The following is a 19,636-nucleotide window of genomic DNA, read 5'->3' as shown; positions in this document are numbered from 1 at the left end:
AAGCCCAGGATCCTAAATGCTTTTTTAACCGCTTTCTCAACCTGCCTTGCGTCATCTTCAACGATTTGTGCACATATACCCCTTGGTCTCTCTATTCATGCACCCACTTTAGAATTGTAGCGTTTAGTTCATATTGCCTCTCCTCATTCTTCCTACCGAAATGTATCACTTTGCACTTTTCTGCGTTAAATTTCATCTGCCACGTGTCTGCCCATTCCACCAATCTATGGCCGCTTGAAGTCTATCACTATCCGCCTCACTGTTCATTATACTTCCAAGTTTTGTGCCATGTGCAAGTTTTGAAATTGTGCCCTGTACACCTAAATCAAAGTCATTAATATGTATCAAGAAAAGCAGTGGTCCTAGTACCGACCCCTGGGGAACACCACTGTATACCTTCCTCCAGTTCGAAAAACAACCGTTCACCACTACTCTCCTGTCACTTAGCCAATTTCATATCTGTGCTGCCACTGTCCCTTTTATTCCATGGGCTTCAACTTTGCTGGCAAGCCTGTTATGTGGTATTTATGAAACACCTTTTGGAAGTCCATGGACACATCAACTGCATTGTCCTCATCAACCCTCTCTGTTACCTCATCAAAAAACGTAATCAAGTTAGTTAAACACGATTTGACTTTAACAAATCCATACTGGTTTTCCTTAATTCCACACTTGTCCAAGTGACTGTTAATTTTGTCCCGGATTATTGTTTCTAAAAGCTTCCCGACTATCGGAGCAGGCTCGAGGGGCCGTATGGCCTACTCCTGCTCCTATTTCTTATGTACCGAGGTTAAACTGCCTGGCCTGTAGTCGCTGGGGTTATCCTTAAACCCTTTTTTGAAAAGGGTGTAACATTTGAAATTCCCCAGTCCTCTAACACCATCCCCGTATCTAAGGAGAATTGGAAGATTATGGCCAGTACCGCCACAATTTCAACCTTTACTTCCCTCAGCATCCTAGGATGTGTCCCATCTGGTCCTGGTGACTTATCTACTTTCAAGTACAGCCAGCTTTTTTTAGTAACTCCTCTTCATCAATTTTTATCCCATCCAGTATCTCAACTACCTCCTCTTTCACTGTGACCCTCATTTTGCTCCATGTTATGCTCTGCGATAGGTGGAATCCCAGAGGATTTTCTATCCTGGAAGCTTAATGGCAAATTGTATTACGGATTATTTGATGCAGCTCAAAACCAGTCTAAAATTATGAAAGTTGTCACCTCGTAAACATCAGTTGCAGACTTTGTAGTTATTCCTCCAAAATAAATAGATAAAAGGGAAGAACCATCCAGGCATAAGTGGTCTCTGCCGCTACCCCTACTGAAGGTCATGGGGGGGGGGTGGGGTGTGAAGAGAACAGCCGAGTAGCGGGCCTTTGCAGAGTTTGGGGTGCTTCAGCAGCAGAAATGGCTGGAAAATTTTGTGGAAGTCTTTTTTGGGTGAGTGGACACAATACTCCAGTTGAAGCGGACATAGGTTGGTGGAATGGTGGACACGTGGCAGATGAAATTTAACGCAGAAAAGTGCGAAGTGATACATTTTGGTAGGAAGAACGAGGAGAGGTAATATAAACTAAATGCTACAATTCTAAAGTGGGTGCATGAATTGAGAGACCTAGGGGTATATGTGCACAAATCGTTGAAGATGACGCAAGGCAGATTGAGAAAGCTGTTAAAAAAAAGCATTTGGGATCCCGAGCTTCATAAATAGAGGTATAGTGTACAAAAGCAAGGAGGGTGCAGAAAAGATTTACAAGAATAATGGGTGAGCGGCGTTTTATGAGTTCACCTTGGGAAATGGGAAAAGACTGCTCCAATCAATGTTTAAGCGGGAACTTTTCTTCATTCATCCACATGGTGTTGCATTCGCACCACTTACAAGAAACAGCAGTTCAACGGCCATGGAGAGATTTGAAAACAGGGACGAGAGTTTTAAAATCGAGCCGTTGCTTAACCGGGAGCCAGAGTTAGGACATGTAATATTTTTAAAATATGTATTCCCGACCTTTGGTGTCCAAGGCCCCAATCCTGGACTGGGACGCTCAGGCGGTCAACCACATCTACCCCATTGGTAAGATACACCTGGTGAGAGCAGGGTCAATCCCGAACCCTACTCCAGAGAACCTGACTGAGGACATCCCTGCCCCCGCCCCCCTTCTGTTGAGGGCCTGGTAGTAACGGTAGTAAGACTGCACCCTCACAAGACCATCCTGTAGAAGCCACCTGGTGGTCGGGACATGATGTATCTGGGTCCTGGCGGATTCAACTGTTTTCTTCATTAAAGGCGCGATATAAATGCAAGTTGCAGTTAGCAGTTGTTCTAGACTCCTGCCAGGATACGGTGGGAGTCCATCGGAATAGCTGTGGATTTTCAACCCAAAGAGGTCCATTTCTAAAGCTCATTCAAGGTTGCAGCTGCCATGTGAGAAAGTTTGTTGTGCCATTTGACCTTACCTTTGGTGTTTTAAGCTCTGCTTTAATACCAGGTACATACGTTGTTTTCTCTTTGTTTTGTACAGAAAGTAATAATGGGTTTTATCATCTTCTTCTTCTTCGCCTTCTTAGGCGATCCCTCGAATCGAGGATGACCTGCTTCCACGCCAAAAAGGGATGAATTCAATGAGTTCACAGGTGTTTCAATGAAGGGCCTAATATTCTAGGATCCCGAACTACATGTTGAAGGGTGGAAGATACCTGTGCGTGGATTTTTTTAACGTGTGGTGGCCGTTGCACACCAGCCACCACGCAGGCTTGACAGAGATAAGTCTTGGTCCAGTGGCAAGGATTAACCAAGACGACTGGAGACCAGCTCTGCTGCACGGACCTAATGCGCACACATATCGCAGTGTGGGCTGGCCTGTGCTGCCCCTGGGCTCTCGCCTCTCCTGGGCCCCGAACTTACGCCTCTCCTGGGTCCCGATCACATTCGCTCTGCAATTATAGTGTAGTAGTCGCTGCTACACCGTGGCCAAAGGGACATTTTCTGTGATTGTTTGGAGGAAAAAATCTTCAGGATAATTTGTCTTTGTCAGTCGAGATCTGATGCTCAAGCTTAAAAAAATTCAAAATCCTTTCAATATATTTTATTGTTGTATATGCTACATGGTTTATTGCCCACTAAAGTAATCAAACTTACGACGAAACCGCCATGCATTTAGGCAGAATAGAAATAAAGAACTAGCATCTTTCACAAACTCAGGATGTCCCACAGTGCTTTACAGCTATAGTACTTTTGAACTGTAGTCACTGTTGTAATGTAGGAAACGTAGCAGCCAATTTGTGCACAGCAAGAGTCCACAAACAGCAATGAGGTGAATGATTAAACAATAACTTGCATTTATATAGCGCCTTTAACTGGTTTAGTGGGGCTGATCAACTAATAAGTATTGGCCAGGACACAAGGAGAACTCCCTGCTCGTCTTGAAAAATTGTGGAATCTTTTACACTCACCTGAGATGGCAGATAGGACCTCAGTTTAACGTCTCTTTCGAAAGACAGCACCTCCGACAGTGCTGCACTCATACCCAGGTGACTTGATGTGGGATGATATATAAAAATGAGTCAGTCACATGATCAGTAATGTATTTACACATGACTTAAAACAGTAGCCGCTATAAATGAAACAAAGGTTCATCCCCCCTCCCCCATATTGACAATAGGCCGCAATTTCTCTGCACAGATTGAGGAAAGATTTCTGCGATTTTAGCCACCATTTTCCACTACACAAGTGCTGCATCATTGCAAGTTCTTTCTCTTTTACTCTAAAACTCGCACTAACTTTTTCACTAACATTAGTGAATGGATGAAAATACACCTCAAAGCACCTTTACAATTTAAAAATGGACTTTCCTCATTCTGCTGAATTTTGTAAATAAATCAGGGTATATATTGGTTTAAAGTAATAAAAGGGGACAAATTTGGACAAGTACTGTACTGAAAAGGATGGTGCCGTGGAATCTCTTTCCCCCCAGCCTGCCAGCTGAAAATCAGGTTCCGAGACAGCCACTGTATTTTAAAGATTTTATTTTCAAGTATAAACTTCTTTGAAACACTTTACATAAATTAACATCTTCTGAGACTAGTATCTGATGAACAGTAAATTGGAATTCATATAAAAACTCCATAAGGTACTGGTCTCACACATTTTACAAAAAGTAAAGGGTTTCCTTCGCTTTGCTGTGAGAGTGATCCTGTATGTCGCGTAACTTCCCAAGGCAAATCCGATGGCGTTGTAAAATCGCTAAGAGTAGCTTTCTGTTGGTGTCACAGTCACACTGCTGTGCACAAAGTGTCATTGTATAAAGCAGCACAATTGAAAGCAGAGGAAGTCCCTCCACTCCACAGTACAGTGATGAAGCAGTGTTGTTCCTTTCTCTGCCACGGGTCCAATGTGTTGCATCACTTACTGTGAGTGAGGAAGGATTAAGACTACTTCTGGTAAGCAAAGGTTACTCATGTAATAATACACAGTTAGTTTCTGTATTGGGACACTGATTCTAATGCTTAATACAGTGTTTCTTAAACAACAGAAAACAGTCGACAGGTTTGGCCAAGTACAAAACAGTTAAGCATTTTTTTTTTTACATATGTTAGTCCAACCATGGGTATGTGTGTAGTGGCATTCAACTGTAAACAATTTTCTTTTTGAAGCAGTTGACAATCCTGTATATCAAGGGTGATTTGGAGTTTTTGTTTGCAGTATCCACCTTTCTTCCCCTTTTGTAGGCTCCAGGTGAGTAGAAAAAGTTGTTCCACCAAGTCCAACAGTGCTAGGAAAGAACTTGTGCTACAGATAGATCTGAGCAGAGGCCTAGCTCCAGCTTCAGTAATATTTCAGTCTCTTCAGATTACCCTGTGGTAACTGAGGGCAGCAAAACTAATATCCTGTTCTCCTAGAAACAGGAGACAGTGTTGAGTTTATCTCTTTGGCAGCCACCAACTAGCCAGTGTGTTACCTCTTTCCTATTTCGTTCTGTCTTAAGAACTGAATATTGCTCGCACTGTCCGCTAGCTCTGGGTATTGCTCCACAGAGAGTACATAGTACCCATCGTATCCTTGCACTTTGGCCGCGCTCAGCAGCTGTCGCTTTTCTCCTTCTGTCCATAGCCTGACCCCTTCCTCGCCGTCTCTCACTCTCTGCTGCTCTCGGGCCCAAGCGCTCGCCAGCGCTCTCTGCCTGGCCTGTTCCAGGATTCGAGCCTTCTCCTCGTCCAGGGTCGTCCCGTAGCGAACGTGGAGCGACAAGGCGCTGTACTGCATTTCCACATCGGCAAACCTTCGAGTCCTGCCATTCACCACAGTGGTGGACTGCGAAACAGTGACGTTGATGCCGTTCTCCAGCGCCTTGCGCCCGCTGGTCAGGCGCAGCGTTGCGAGGTCACTTTCGGGCGAGGCGGTTTTGATGAAGTAGTGAGTGTCTTTGCCCTCGATCGTGTAGTGCAGGTTGTCCAGGTAGTACCCACCGTTCAGCACTGCCGCCACCTTTATGCAGTCCTCGTTTGCGATGTTGAGCACGTTGGTCGTCACTTTCCCTTGACTGACTGCGAGCATGACCCCCTTGCCGACCAGAGACTTCACCGTTCCAAACCAGAGCCATGGCTTCTCTCCGTTGGCCTGGTGTCTGCCAATCTGAATCTCTGGCATTTTGCCCAGGCTCATGAAGGCCTTTGCTTGTCTTGCTACTGTTTGTTGCACTCCAGACAGAAACTAGAAACAAGACCAAAAAAACAAATGCATGAGCGACGAGAGTAAAATTCCCTTTGTGTTCTGAAACAAAGCACAATATACAAACTGCGTTTTTATTTACACATGGCGGGGTAGAAATACATCTTGGGCGATAGCACAAACCGGACGCTACTATATTGGCCGCCCATAATACGCCCCGCCTGATATTCAGTTCCATTGTCCTCTATCAGAGAAGGCGCTTAACAGGCGGCAGATGCGGTAATGCACGCTAACACCTAAGACAGAGTTGTAGCCCAATAGTTCCTGTTTAAATGAATAGGAAAGCATAATGCAGAGATACATTTCCGAATACAAAACAGAGCTAAGGAATCTTCCATGCAATTTGCCATGTAAATCAGGGTGGGCAAGTATGAGGTAATTCACTTTGGACCCAAGAAAGATAGATCAGAGTATTTTCTAAACGGCGAGAAGCTAGGAACTGAGGAGGAGCAGAGATTTAGGGGTCCTTGAACAGAAATCACTCGTGGACAGGTACAAAAAAATTAAAAATGCGAAAGGAATGCTGGAATACAAGGGGATCGAAGTTAAGCTACAATCAGCCATGCCTTTGTGCGATCGAGACTTGGCTGTTCCAACGCACTCCCACATTCTACCCTACATAAACTTCAGGTCATCCAAAACTCAGCTGCCCACGTCCTAACTCGCACCAAGGCTTCCGGTTAAGCAATGCCTCGATTTCAAAATTCTCATCCTTGTTTTCAAATCCCTCCATGGCCTCGCCCCTCCCTATCTCTGTAATCTCCTCCAGTCACACAACCGCACCCCCAGCCCCCCCGCCCGCCCCCAAGATGAGCATCCCTGATTATAATCGCTCTACCATTGGCCATGCCTTCTGTTGCCTAAGCTCTGGAATTTCCTGCCTAAACTTCTCCGGCTCTTTGCCTCTCTTTCCTTCTATCAGACGCTCCTTAAAACCCATCTCTTTGATTAAGCATTTGATCATCTGCTCTAATTTCTCCTTATGCGGCTCGGTGTCAAATTTCTGTCTTATAATACTCCCGTGAAGCACCTGGGGGTGTTTTACTATGTTAAAGATGCTATTTAAATACAAGTTGTTGTTGTTGTATAAAGCTCTGGCTAGACCTCATCTGGAGTATTGTGTTCAGTTCTGGACACTGCAGCTCAGGAAGGATCAATGGGCCTTGGAGGGTGCAGCAGAGATTCACCAGGAGGATAGGCTAAAAACGGTTGAATTATAAGAACAGGTTGTGTAGACTAGGGTCGCAGTATAAAAGATTAAGGGGTGATGAGAGTGATGGAGTACAAAAGCAGGGAGGTCCTGTTGCAACTGTATAAGGGTAGAGTTTTGTGCAGTTTTGGTCACCTTACTTAAGGAAGGATATACTAGCTTTGGAGGGGGTACAGAGACGATTCACGAGGCTGATTCCGGAGATGAGAGGGTTACCTTATGATGATAGATTGAGTAGACTGGGTCTTTACTTGTTGGAGTTCAGAAGGATGAGGGGTGATCTTATAGAAACATTTAAAATAATGAAAGAGATAGACAAGATAGAGGCAGAGAGGTTGTTTCCACTGGTCGGGGAGACTAGAACTAGGGGGCACGGCCTCAAAATACGGGGGAGCCAATTTAAAACCGAGTTGAGAAGGAATTTCTTCTCCCAGAGGGTTGTGAACCTGTAGGTTACGGCACTTGAAGTGCACATCCAAGTAGCTTTTAAATGTGGTGAGGGTTCCTGCCTCTACCACCCTTTCAGGCAGTGAGTTCCAGACCCCTACACCCTCTGGGTGAAGAAATTTCCCTCGTATCTCCTCTAAACCTCCCCTCAATTACTTTAAATCTATGTCCCCTGGTTGTTGACCCCTCTGCCAAGGGAAGCAGGTCCTTCCTGTCCACTCTATCCAGGCCCCTCATCATTTTATACACCTCAATCACATCTCCCCTCAGCCTCCTCTTTTCCAAAGAAAACAGACCCAGCATCTTCAATCTTTCCTCATAGCTAAAATTCTCCAGTCCAGGCAAATTTCTTGTAAACCTCCTCTGCACTCTTTACTGTGCAATCACTTCTTTCCTGTGATGTGGTGACCAGAACGGCACACAGTACTCCAGCTGCGGCCTAACCAGTGTTTTATACAGTTCAAGCATAACCTCCTTGCTCTTATATTCCTTGCCTCGACTTATAAAGGCAAGTATTCCGTATGCCTTCTTAACCACTTTATCTTCCTGGCCTGCTACCTTCAGGGATCTGTGGACCTGCACTCCAAGGTCCCTTTGTTCCTCTACACTTTTCAGTGTCGTACCATTTAATGTGTATTCCCTTGCCTTTGTCCAAACCTTCCCTCATTCTGGGTGGGGTTGTGGATGAGAATACCCCCCTAACTCTATGAAAAAGGGACAGGCTTGATTTATCTAATTGCCTTTTTCTGTTTCTAAAACATACTTCATACTAGCATTTAAAGCTGTGTGTTGCTGATAGTGCATTGCACGATTTTAACGCTGTCCTTTTGTAAGGGAAGGTGTTGGATGACTCAGCTTCTCTATGGAGCTGGGTTATTACTCATCACCTCTGTGAAGTCAAATCTGGCTGCAGAGGTCAAAGGTCTGGTTTGCTCTGCAATACTCACTAGTTTGAGTAGGTTCACGAGGTTGATTTCTGAGATGAAGGGTTTGTCTTATGAAGAAAGGTTGAGCAGGTTGGGCCTATATTCATTGGAGTTTAAAAGAATGAGAGGTGATCTTATTGAAACGTATAAGATTATGAGGGGGCTCGACAAGGTAGATGCAGAGAGGATGTTACCCTCGTGGGGGAATCTAGAACGAGGGGGCATACTTTCAGAATAAGCGATCGCCCATTTAAAACGGAGATGAGGAGGAATTTCTTCTCTCGAAGGGTCATGAATCTTTGGACTTCTCTACCCCAGAGAGCTGTGGAGGCTGGGTCATTGAATATATTTAAGATGGAGATCGACAGATTTTTGAACAATAGGGAAGTCAAGGGTTATGGGGAGCAGGCAGGAAAGTGGATTGAGGCCAAGATCAGATCAGCCATTATCTTTATTGGCCTACTCCTGCTCCTATTTCTTTTGTTCTTTTCCTCAGTCATATGGTTGATAGTGTTGATGAATCTTACCGGTACATCATCCCATTCTTGACTCTTTAAAAGTTCATACGAAGGCTCTTCCAGGCCCTGCCTGGGTACAGGGAAACCAGGAATAACATTGTGGAGTTGGAACCCAAATGTCAGTAGCCAGCTGTTAACATCTGTGGAGACAAGGTAATAATGAGACGGGGAGTACAACGAAGGAGCAGTATACACAACAGTTTAAGAGAGAGAGATTGTCCATGCATTACAAACTGAATGCTTATTTTTATTTTGATACACAGCAAATGGTATGTTGGCCTTTATTACAAGAGGATTTGAGTATAAGAGTAAAAACGTCTTACTGCAATTATATAGGGCCCTCGTGACACCACACCTGGAGTATTGTGCACAGTTTTGGTCTCCTTACCTAAGGAAGGATATACTTGCCATAGAGGGAGTGCAACAAAGGTTCACCAGACTGATTCCTGGGAAGGGGGTACTGTTCAATGAGGAGAGACTGAGTAGACTAGGTGGGAGGGGGGCAGGGGTGGCAGTGTTGGAGAAATTTACAGAGCTAGGGAGGGGAGAGGAGAAGCCATGAGGGGCTTTAAACGCAAGGATGAGAATTTTAAATGAGGTATTTGAGGATCGGGTGCCAATGCTGGTTTACAATGTCACGCAATCTGCCTTTTACATTTATCAATGTTGAGCATGACATGGGGTGGGGCAGGAGAGTTTCAGACAAGCTGAAGATTATAGAGGGTGGAAGATGGCAGGCAGGCCAGCAAGGCATTGGAATAGTCAGGTTTGGACATGACAAAGGCATGGCCGAGAGTTTCAGCAGCAGTTGGGCTGAAGCGCGCGATCTGATGGAGCTGAAATGAAGGAGCCTTTGTGATGGAGAGGATGCGGATGGAATCTCAGCTCGGGGTCAAATAGGATGTTGAGGTTGTGAAGTGTGGTTCAGACTGGGGCGTTGGACGCACAGAGGCAGGAATCATGCCTGTGGCATGGTTAGAAAATTATTCGGGTTGGGGTGGGGTGGCTGCAATCTGTCCTTTGCATTTAACTATAATAATAATCTACCTGAATTTTCTATACAATAGTTAAAGAACTCAACTGGCAAAATATTTCTCAATACACATTTTTTATCCCTGCTCCTGCTGAAACGCCAATACGAGCAGAAGGGAAAATCAAACCTTGAACTGCTTTATAGGTCTCCCCAATCAGTAATGAAGAGCTCTTGCACCATTATACAGCCCCAGTCGTATCTAAACTAATCACACAAGCTCTGCCTGGAATGGAATTACCATCATAATAGCGGATTCTTTTTTCTAGTCATCATCAAGGTGAGCAATATACATTGTCTGGCATACAAATATTGATAACTGAAATTGATACTTAAAGGGTTGACGGTGGACAGGCAATGGCAAACATTTAAAGATCACATGGATGAACTTCAACAATTGTACATCCCTGTCTGGAGTAAAAATAAAACGGAGAAGGTGGCTCAACCGTGGCTAACAATGGAAATTAAGGATAATGTTAAATCTAAGGAAGAGGCATATAAAGTGGCCAGAAAAAGCAGCAAACCTGAAGACTGGGAGAAATTTAGAATTCAGCAGAGGAGGACAAAGGGTTTAGTTAAGGAGGGGGAAAATAGAGTACGAGAAGAAGCTTACCAGGGACAAAAAACTGACTGCAAAAGCTTCTATAGATATGTGAAGAGAAAAAGATTAGTGAAGACAAACGTAGGTCCCTTGCAGTCGGATTCAGGTAAATTTATAATGGGGAACAAAAACATGGCAGACCAACTGAATAAATACTTTGGTTCTGTCTTCACGAAGGAAGACACAAATAACCTTCCGGAAGTACGAGTGAGAAAGAGGAACTGAAGGATATCCTTATTAGTCGGGAAATTGTGTTACGGAAATTGATGGGATTGAAGGCCGATAAATCCCTGGGGCCTGATAGTCTGCATCCCAAAGTACTTAAGGAAGTGGCCCGAGAAATAGTGGATGCATTGGTGATCATTTTCCAACAGTCTATCGACTCGGGATCAGTTCCTATGGACTGGAGGGTAGCTAATGTAACACCACTTTTTAAAAAGGGAGGGAGAGAGAAAGCAGGTAATTATAGACCGGTTAGCCTGACATCAGTAGTGGGGAAAATGTTGGAATCAATTATTAAGGATGAAATAGCAGCGCATTTGGAAAACAGTGACAGGATCGGTCCAAGTCAGCATGGATTTATGAAGGGGAAATCATGCTTGTCAAATCTTCTGGAATTTTTTGAGGATGTAACCAGTAGAGTGGACAAGGGAGAATCAGTGGATGTGGTGTATTTGGACTTTCAAAAGGCTTTTGACAAGGTCCCACACAAGAGATAGGTGTGCAAAATCAAAGCACATGGTATTGGGGGTAATATACTGACGTGGATAGAGAACTGGTTGGCAGACAGGAAGCAGAGAGTCGGGATAAACGGGTCCTTTTCAGAATGGCAGGCAGTGACTAGTGGAGTGCCGCAGGGCTCAGTGCTGGGACCCCAGCTCTTTACAATATACATCAATGATTTGGATGAAGGAATTGAGTGTAATATCTCCAAGTTTGCAGATGACACTAAACTGGGTGGCGGTGTGAGCTGTGAGGGGGATGCTAGGAGGCTGCAGGGTGGCTTGGACAGGTTCAGTGATTGGGCAAATACATGGCAGATGCAGTATAATGTGGATAAATGTGAGGTTATTCACTTTGGGGGCAAAAACACGAAGAGAGAATATTATCTGAATGGTGGCAGATTAGGAAAAGGGGAGGTGCAACGAGACCTGGGTGTCATGGTTCATCAGTCATTGAAAGTTGGCATACAGATACAGCAGGCAGTGAAGAAGGCAAATGGTATGTTGGCCTTCATAGCTAGGGGATTTGAATATAGGAGCAGGGAGGTCTTACTGCAATTGTACAGGGCCTTGGTGAGGCCTCACCTGGAATATTGTGTTCGGGTTTGGTCTCCTAATCTGAGGAAGGACGTTCTTGCTATTGAAGGAGTGCAGCGAAGGTTCACCAGAATGATTCCCGGGATGGCAGGACTGACATATGAGGAGAGACTGGATCAACTGGACCTTTATACATTGGAGTTTAGAAGGATGAGAGGGGATCTCATAGAAATAAATAAGATTCTGACGGGACGGGACAGGTTAGATGCGGGTATAATGTTCCCGATGTTGGGGAAGTCCAGAACCAGGGACAAAGTCTAAGGATAAGGGATAGGCCATTTAGGACTGAGATGAGGACAAACTTCTTCACTCAGAGAGATGTTAACCTGTGGAATTCCCTGCGCAGAGAGTTGTTGATGCCAGTTCATTGGATATATTCAAGAGGGAGTTAGATATGGCCCTTACGGCTAAGGGGATCAAGGGGTATGGAGGGAAAGCAGGAAAGGGGTACTGAGGGAATGATCAGCCATGATTTTATTAGATGGTGCTACAGGCTTGAAGGGCCAAATGGCCTACTCCTGTACCTATTTTCTATGTTTCTATGATTCTAAAACTGGATATCAGTAGGGAAAGAGAAAGTTATATGTTATACACCTTAACTTTACTCCAAAGCAGCAGAATGATAATTTCACTTCTTTTAGCAATTCTTAGGAATAAAACTACAGAGCTGCTTGCTGAATTGTGAGCAGTGTTGTCCCATGGTATCACTGTTAGAGAGAGGAGTATTTTTATCGAGTCAAACACTGTCAACCAGTCCCTTGCAGTCAGCATTATTGTTTTCTCTCCAATTGTCTGCTCATTCCTCCTCTCCTGAAGGCATTGAGACTCTCAGTGTAATGCTGTCACATAAGGGTATTTGTCCAAGAGTTCCTCGCCCAAATGGCCATAATCATGTGGGTGTCTCTGCAGCGTGGCTCCCCAGCACAGCTGAGCCCACTCCTTTCCTCATTTGGTGTGTACATATACACACAAACACATGCAGGAGAATAGATATATATGTGCACACGCATATAAACGCGCGCACGCGCACACACACACACACACATGCATGCACACAGACATACATACGCACACATGCATACATGTACCTACACACGTATACCCACAAGTACGCATACACGTGTACACCCGCACGCACACACATGTACACAAGCACGCGTGCATGCACACAGATATACCCACGTACACATGCACACACATGTATACATGCAAGTATGCACACACATGTATGCCCTCAAGTACGCACACATGTACACCCGTACACCTGTAAACACACTTCCAGCAGCAGGGCCCAGTTGGCTTGCAGCCTGGAGCAGGAACACAGACCAATTACCCTTCCATATTCGACGGCTCTTCAGCCAATTGTCGGTATAGAATTATTTTTAATACATTTTTTACGGTGCAACAAACTGCAGTCAATATTTGGACCTTGTGCTGGCTGATCCATGGTATAAATAAATCCACCACTATAAGTGAATCATCAATAAGTGCTTTAATGCAGTCAATGAACTTTTGAAAATTACCATGCCTGGATGCACAGCACTTATTGAGGTTTTTCTTATGAATAAATTAAAAGACATAGTTTAGGGTGCTCAGAGGCAGCACGACGATATGCCTGGTGATGATAAACTGGAAAGAGGTAATATGATAGGTCCAAGTCAGCATGGATTTGTGAAAGGGAAATCATGCTTGACAAATCTTCTGGAATTTTTTGAGGATGTTTCCAGTACAGTGGACAAGAGAGAACCAGTTGATGTGGTATATTTGGACTTTCAGAAGGCTTTCGACAAGGTCCCACACAAGAGATTAATGTGCAAAGTTAAAGCACATGGGATTGGGGGTAGTGTGCTGACATGGATTGAGAACTGGTTGTCAGACAGGAAGCAAAGAGTAGGAGTAAATGGGGACTTTTCAGAATGGCAGGCAGTGACTAGTGGGGTACCGCAAGGTTCTGTGCTGGGGCCCCAGCTGTTTACACTGTACATTAATGATTTAGACGAGGGGATTAAATGTAGTATCTCCAAATTTGCGGATGACACTAAGTTGGGTGGCAGTGTGAGCTGCGAGGAGGATGCTATGAAGCTGCAGAGCGACTTGGATAGGTTAGGTGAGTGGGCAAATGCATGGCAGATGAAGTATAATGTGGATAAATCTGAGGTTATCTACTTTGGTGGTAAAAACAGAGAGACAGACTATTATCTGAATGGTGACAGATTAGGAAAAGGGGAGGTGCAAAGAGACCTGGGTGTCATGGTACATCAGTCATTGAAGGTTGGCATGCAGGTACAGCAGGCGGTTAAGAAAGAAAATGGCATGTTGGCCTTCGTAGCGAGGGGATTTGAGTACAGGGGCAGGGAGGTGTTGCTACAATTGTACAGGGCCTTGGTGAGGCTACACCTGGAGTGTTGTGTACAGTTTTGGTCTCCTAACCTGAGGAAGGACATTCTTGCTATTGAGGGAGTGCAGCGAAGGTTCACCAGACTGATTCCCGGGATGGCGGGACTGACCTATCAAGAAAGACTGGATCAACTGGGCTTGTATTCACTGGAGTTCAGAAGAATGAGAGGGGATCTCATAGAAACGTTTAAAATTCTGACGGGGTTAGACAGGTTAGATGCAGGAAGAATGTTCCCAATGTTGGGGAAGTCCAGAACCAGGGGACACAGTCTAAGGATAAGGGGGAAGCCATTTAGGACCGAGATGAGGAGGAATTTCTTCACCCAGAGAGTGGTGAACCTGTGGAATTCTCTACCACAGAAAGTTGTTGAGGCCAATTCACTAAATATATTCAAAAAGGAGTTAGATGAAGTCCTTACTACTAGGGGAATCAAGGGGTATGGTGAGAAAGCAGGAATGGGGTACTGAAGTTGCATGTTCAGCCATGAACTCATTGAATGGCGGTGCAGGCTAGAAGGGCCGAATGGCCTACTCCTGCACCTATTTTTTATGTTTCTATGGAACTCGGTGTGGAAGAGTTGATAATCCGCTGACTGTGCCAGGCAGGCCTGCACTAACTCCAAGGCACAGTTGGTGATTAATTTGACAGCCTGGCTCACTAGTGGAACCTGTACAGGCTGCCCTGTCACTTCAGCTTCAAATACCACCACCAGCCAATGCTTCAGTGGGTAGAGTGGCCCTGGCTGGACAAATAACAGAAAGCTGTGTGGTTCCAGCAGTACCTCTGTGTCCCTCAGTCTTAGCTGTGACCAACGTGTGTGTCGGAGCTCTCTAGACTTGGGTAAGCAACACCTTGATTTCAAAATTCTCATACTTGTTTACAAATCCCTCCATGGCTTCACCCTCGCTATCTCTGTAATCTCCTCCAGCCTCACAATTGCCCCCCAAAGATAGCTACATTCCTCAAATTCTGCCCTCTTGAGCATCCCTGATTATAATCGCTCAACCATCGGTGGCCGTGCCTTCAGCTGCCTCGGCCCCAAGCTCTGGAACTCCCTCCCTGAACCTCTCTACCTCTCTACCCTCCTTAAATACAGTCCTTAAAACCTACCTCTTTGATCAAGCTTTTGGTCATCTGTCTTAATTTCTTCTTATGTGGCTCAGTGTCAAATATATTAGTTTTGTCTGACAACACTCCTGTGAAGCGCCTTGGGACATTTTACTACATCAAAGACACTATACAAAAACAAGTTGTTGTTGTTGTACACTCCATCTCAGCAAAGCAAAAAGTCTACTTGTGTGACAGGCACACCTGATCAAAACATAAGGAAATTTCCCCTCACTTTGTTAAGATAATAAGGAGTATTTTGGACAGGAGGTATTTCTCCCAGCCCCTGCCTTTCCTGCTCCAAATACACAAACCATTCATTTCTAAACAATGGTCACCTTAATTCCTGTAGAATTTAGTGGTAAAGGTTCTCCTGATGGATCAGTGACTATCTGTGCTGTGTGGTGTGGTACTGAGCTACACAGTCCAGGAAAAGTCCAACGTTCCTGTTGATCTGAGTCAGTGATACAGCAGAGGTACTATGACTGGTCTTGGTGTTTCTCAACTGGGGAAGTGTTAAAATAATCCATCAGCCTGAGTTCCGACGATACTTCGTGTTTGTGGGTGTGTGTGTGCTATGTAGTGTGTAGCGCGCGAGCGTGCGTGTGTGTATAGCATGTGTGCATAGCGTGTGGTGTGTGGGTATGTGTAGCGTGTGCTGTGTGCTGTGTAGCATGTGGTGTGTGGGGATGGGTGCTATGTCGCGTGTGCTGTGTAGTGTGTGCTGTGTAGCTTGAGTGTGTAGCATGTGTGCTGTGTAGCGTGTGTGCTATGTAGCGTGCGTGTTAAGCGTAGCATGCGTGTGCGTGTTTGTGCATTTGAGCTCACAAGTAGCCATATTTGGTGTGATGTAAGTTATGAGTTATGATGTTGATGGACAGCCGACCATAGTCTGCTCACTTTGAGATAAAACAGAATAAATGGAAATAAAAAAGTTGGTAGTAAAGTGCCAGTTTTTCTGGTTTTATAAATATTTATTGTACTGTAACAAGCATTTAAAATGATGTTGCTGGGAACTAATTTGCCTCAATCACTGTCTGTGCATTTTTGTGCTGATTTGTATCGTTATAACGTCAGTGAAGACTATAATGACACCAAGCCTAAATTCACTGCTATAATCATTCAATTTGTTCTCACCACATGGCAGAGATGTCACATCATTGTATGGTGCAGATTTTGATGGTAACCATGGTAATCTATTCCAAATAAACACTTAAGATCAGGCCCAATTTGTGGTCAACAATTTTCCGTGCACAAGTTGATTTTCGTTGGCCGCATTTACATGTATAATATAGCACATCAATCAAATGTCAATTCCTGCTCCAGAACCAGAGCTGCAGACTGTAATCTCAGCGTCCAGCCATTGAACATGCTTCTTTCTATCTCAGTCTTCCATTTGACCTCACTAGTTCCAATTGTGCAGTGCTCTGCTCCCTCACAATTCTGCTGCCTCACATCAGAGGAACAAAAAAAACCCTTCTCAAAATCCCCAAAAAACCCAACAGTACGTACTGGTCTTTGCGATAATGCAAAGTTGATAATAGAGACATTTTAAAATTAAATAAGACTCGTATGGCTTCTGCAAGCCGCCTGGGAGATATCTCTAGCAGCCCATTCCAAGGAAGAAGAGACGAAGGGTGGAATTCTAGCTTTGGAGTTGTGAGACTCTGCTCCCCACACACAGTCTCACGACGAGGATGCGGGTGGCAGAACTGGTGGTCAGCACAGCTGATTCACGCCGCTCCTAACGCTCCAGGATGTAACGCTCCAGGCGAATGAGGCCATGCAATCAGTCATCCCATTTCAGGCCTTTCGTGTCAGCTGTGGCTCAGTCAGTCAGAAGATCGTGGGTTCAAGTCCCACTCCAGGGACTTGAGCACATAAATCTAGGCTGACATTCCAGTGCTGCGCTGAGGGAGTGCTGCACGGTCGGAGGTGCCGTCTTTCGGATGAGACGTTAAACCGAGGCTCTCTCAGGCGGGCGTAAAAGATCCCGTGGCACTATTTCGAAGAAGAGCAGGGGAGTTAACCCCAGTGTCCTGGCCAATATTTGTCTCTCAATCAACATAAAGAAACAGATTATCTGGTCATTATCACATTGCTGTTTGTGGGAGCTTGCTGTGCGCAAATTGGCTGCCGCGCTTCCTACATTACAACAGTGACTACACTCCAAAAGTACTTAAGTAAAGCGCTTTGAGACATCCGGTGGTCGTGAAAGGCGCTATATAAATCCAAGTCTTTCTTTTTTCTTTCTCTTGACCTTTTTATATTCAAGTTCATAAAGTACCTTTAAATGACATAAGTTGCCTCTGTTGTACTAGCAATATATACCAGGAAGATCAGCACTGCGCCTTATTCCTTTTCCTAATCTGTACGACCTGGTGCCTCCAATCATCATTAAACACTGGGCGGTAGGAGAGAAGTAAAATGTAATGTCGGTGACAACAATGAAGTTAGTGGAGGTTCTCTCTCAATGGGTCAGATGATAAATGTATCATCTGCGGCTGAGCTGAGCTACAAAAATCAGGAAAGTTCCAATCGCTGGTCTGGCTGATCTCAACTGGGGTGCCCTAGTGATGGTGCTAAGATTAGCTTCAACATCTTCAGCTCAGGAAACAAAAATCAGTCAAGGTGCCCACTCCAACCAGTCAGGATTATGCAATGGTACCCACTGAAAAACGTGTCTGTGGGCATCAGAACTGGGCTCGGTTACGATCGCCTATGATTTGATAGCGTGCCAACATTCTTTGCAGGGCTCACATGCAAAGCACAGCGCTGGCATTAAGTAGCGCCTTAGAGCTGTACTCACCATGAGTCATCGACCCTGATTACCTGCGGGCTTTTGATTCGAGTGCAGCGGCTGGGATTGGCCCTCCAGTTACCTCTCTGTTGCTGACCCAAGGAGGGTGGTCAGAGGCTTGTGGAGCGCAATTAAGCACATTACACGTGACAGGCACGTCTTGGGCTGGGAATCGTGGTGTGCCCACTACACTGGCAATGGACGTCCTGGCACCCAACTCCTCCACGCACCCGCCCCCCCCCCCCCCACCCCGCCTACTGAAAGATGCCGCCAGTGCGCTGGGAGCTAATAATGATGACTACATTTTAAATATTTCTGAGGGTCCAGACCTGGAGCTCCAGGCGTGGGGTCTCCTCCGCTGGTCCCTTTCCCTCTGTCATGGAGGACCAGGTTTGAGGCAGACAGATACTGCTGAGGTAGACAAAGGCCCAACCTATTTCAGGTCCACCGCTCTTCAGCCCCACTTATTCGCTGGAAAGGCAGTGGATTTTCAGCCCCACCCAGTGTCTCCAAGAAAGGGGAGGGACAAAAACGAGAAGAAAATAAAAACACTGACGCCATATAAACAGGGCTGTCCGCATCAGGGAAATGTACAACAATGTCTGAACCCACTTACATCACACGGAGCAGATTTTTTTATACTTTCAAATTAGGTTTCATGTGTAAATAACAATGAGAATATCTAATTCCAAAATCTGTACAATTTGATAGTGTGCAAACAAATGGAATGATGCCAACACTGCCAAACTGTGCAGTCTGTCTGTAGAGAAAGGTGGAGGAGTTGACATATTCGTAAGCAGTGACAGCAACTTTGTTTGTTTTTTAATTCAGGCTGGATTATAAACAACAGATGCTTTTATTTCCCCTCAGGATTCCAGCGTCAGATTTTCTACAGAGCTGTTACTCTGTCTGGTAAATTACAACTGATCCTTCGTATGAGGGAAGAAATACCTGCCCTTAAAATATACAGCAACCCCATCTCCCCACCTCCTCAACAACAACAACTTGTTCCATCTCTAAAAACACCTTTTACTTAACTCCAGGCTGACACTCCAGTGCAGTGCTGAGGGAGCGCTGCACGGTCGGAGGTGCCGTCTTTTGCATGAGACGCTAAACCCTGTCTGCCCTCTCAGTTGGACATAAAAGATCCTATGGCACTATTTGGAAGAGCAGGGGAGTTATCCCTGGTGTCCTGGCCAATATGTATCCCTCAGCTAACAGCACTAAAAACAGATTATCTGCTCATTATCCCATTGTTGTTTGTGGGAGCTTGCTGTGCGTAAATTAGCTGCCGCATTTCCTACATTACAACAGTGACCACACTTCAAACTGTAATTCATTGGCTGTAAAGCGCTTTGGGATGCCCTGAGGTTGTGAAAGGCGCTATATAAATGCAATTCTTTCTTTCTTTTACCCATCTATAGCACCTGCTTCTATGATCTTCCCTTGATACTTATTTCCAACTCCATTTCCTTTTGGGTCAAAATAATTCTCCCCGACTTTCTTTCTCACCCAAGTCATTATTAACATCTCTTAGCCACACTGAACAATTGGCTT

General features: G+C 45.0%; 1 protein-coding gene across 7 annotated transcripts in view; it reads right to left on the bottom strand.

Moving 5' to 3' along the window:
* Positions 1-4,044: 4,044 nt before the first annotated feature.
* The window catches only part of LOC139262996 (teneurin-3-like), a 924,456-nt gene continuing 908,864 nt past the window's right edge, over positions 4,045-19,636 (bottom strand). For all 7 annotated transcript variants that reach the window (XM_070878430.1, XM_070878437.1, XM_070878446.1 and 4 more), the window contains 2 exons: positions 8,834-8,964; positions 4,045-5,705 (listed from right to left, as the gene is read on the bottom strand). In XM_070878430.1, coding sequence (XP_070734531.1) covers positions 4,950-5,705; positions 8,834-8,964 — 887 coding nt within the window. In that variant the 3' untranslated portion in view covers positions 4,045-4,949. The remainder of the gene's footprint in view (positions 5,706-8,833; positions 8,965-19,636) is intronic.

The sequence above is a fragment of the Pristiophorus japonicus genome, chromosome 1, assembly GCF_044704955.1.
Source record: "Pristiophorus japonicus isolate sPriJap1 chromosome 1, sPriJap1.hap1, whole genome shotgun sequence".
NCBI lineage: Eukaryota > Metazoa > Chordata > Chondrichthyes > Pristiophoridae > Pristiophorus > Pristiophorus japonicus.
This window is presented reverse-complemented; position numbering and strand designations above follow the sequence as displayed.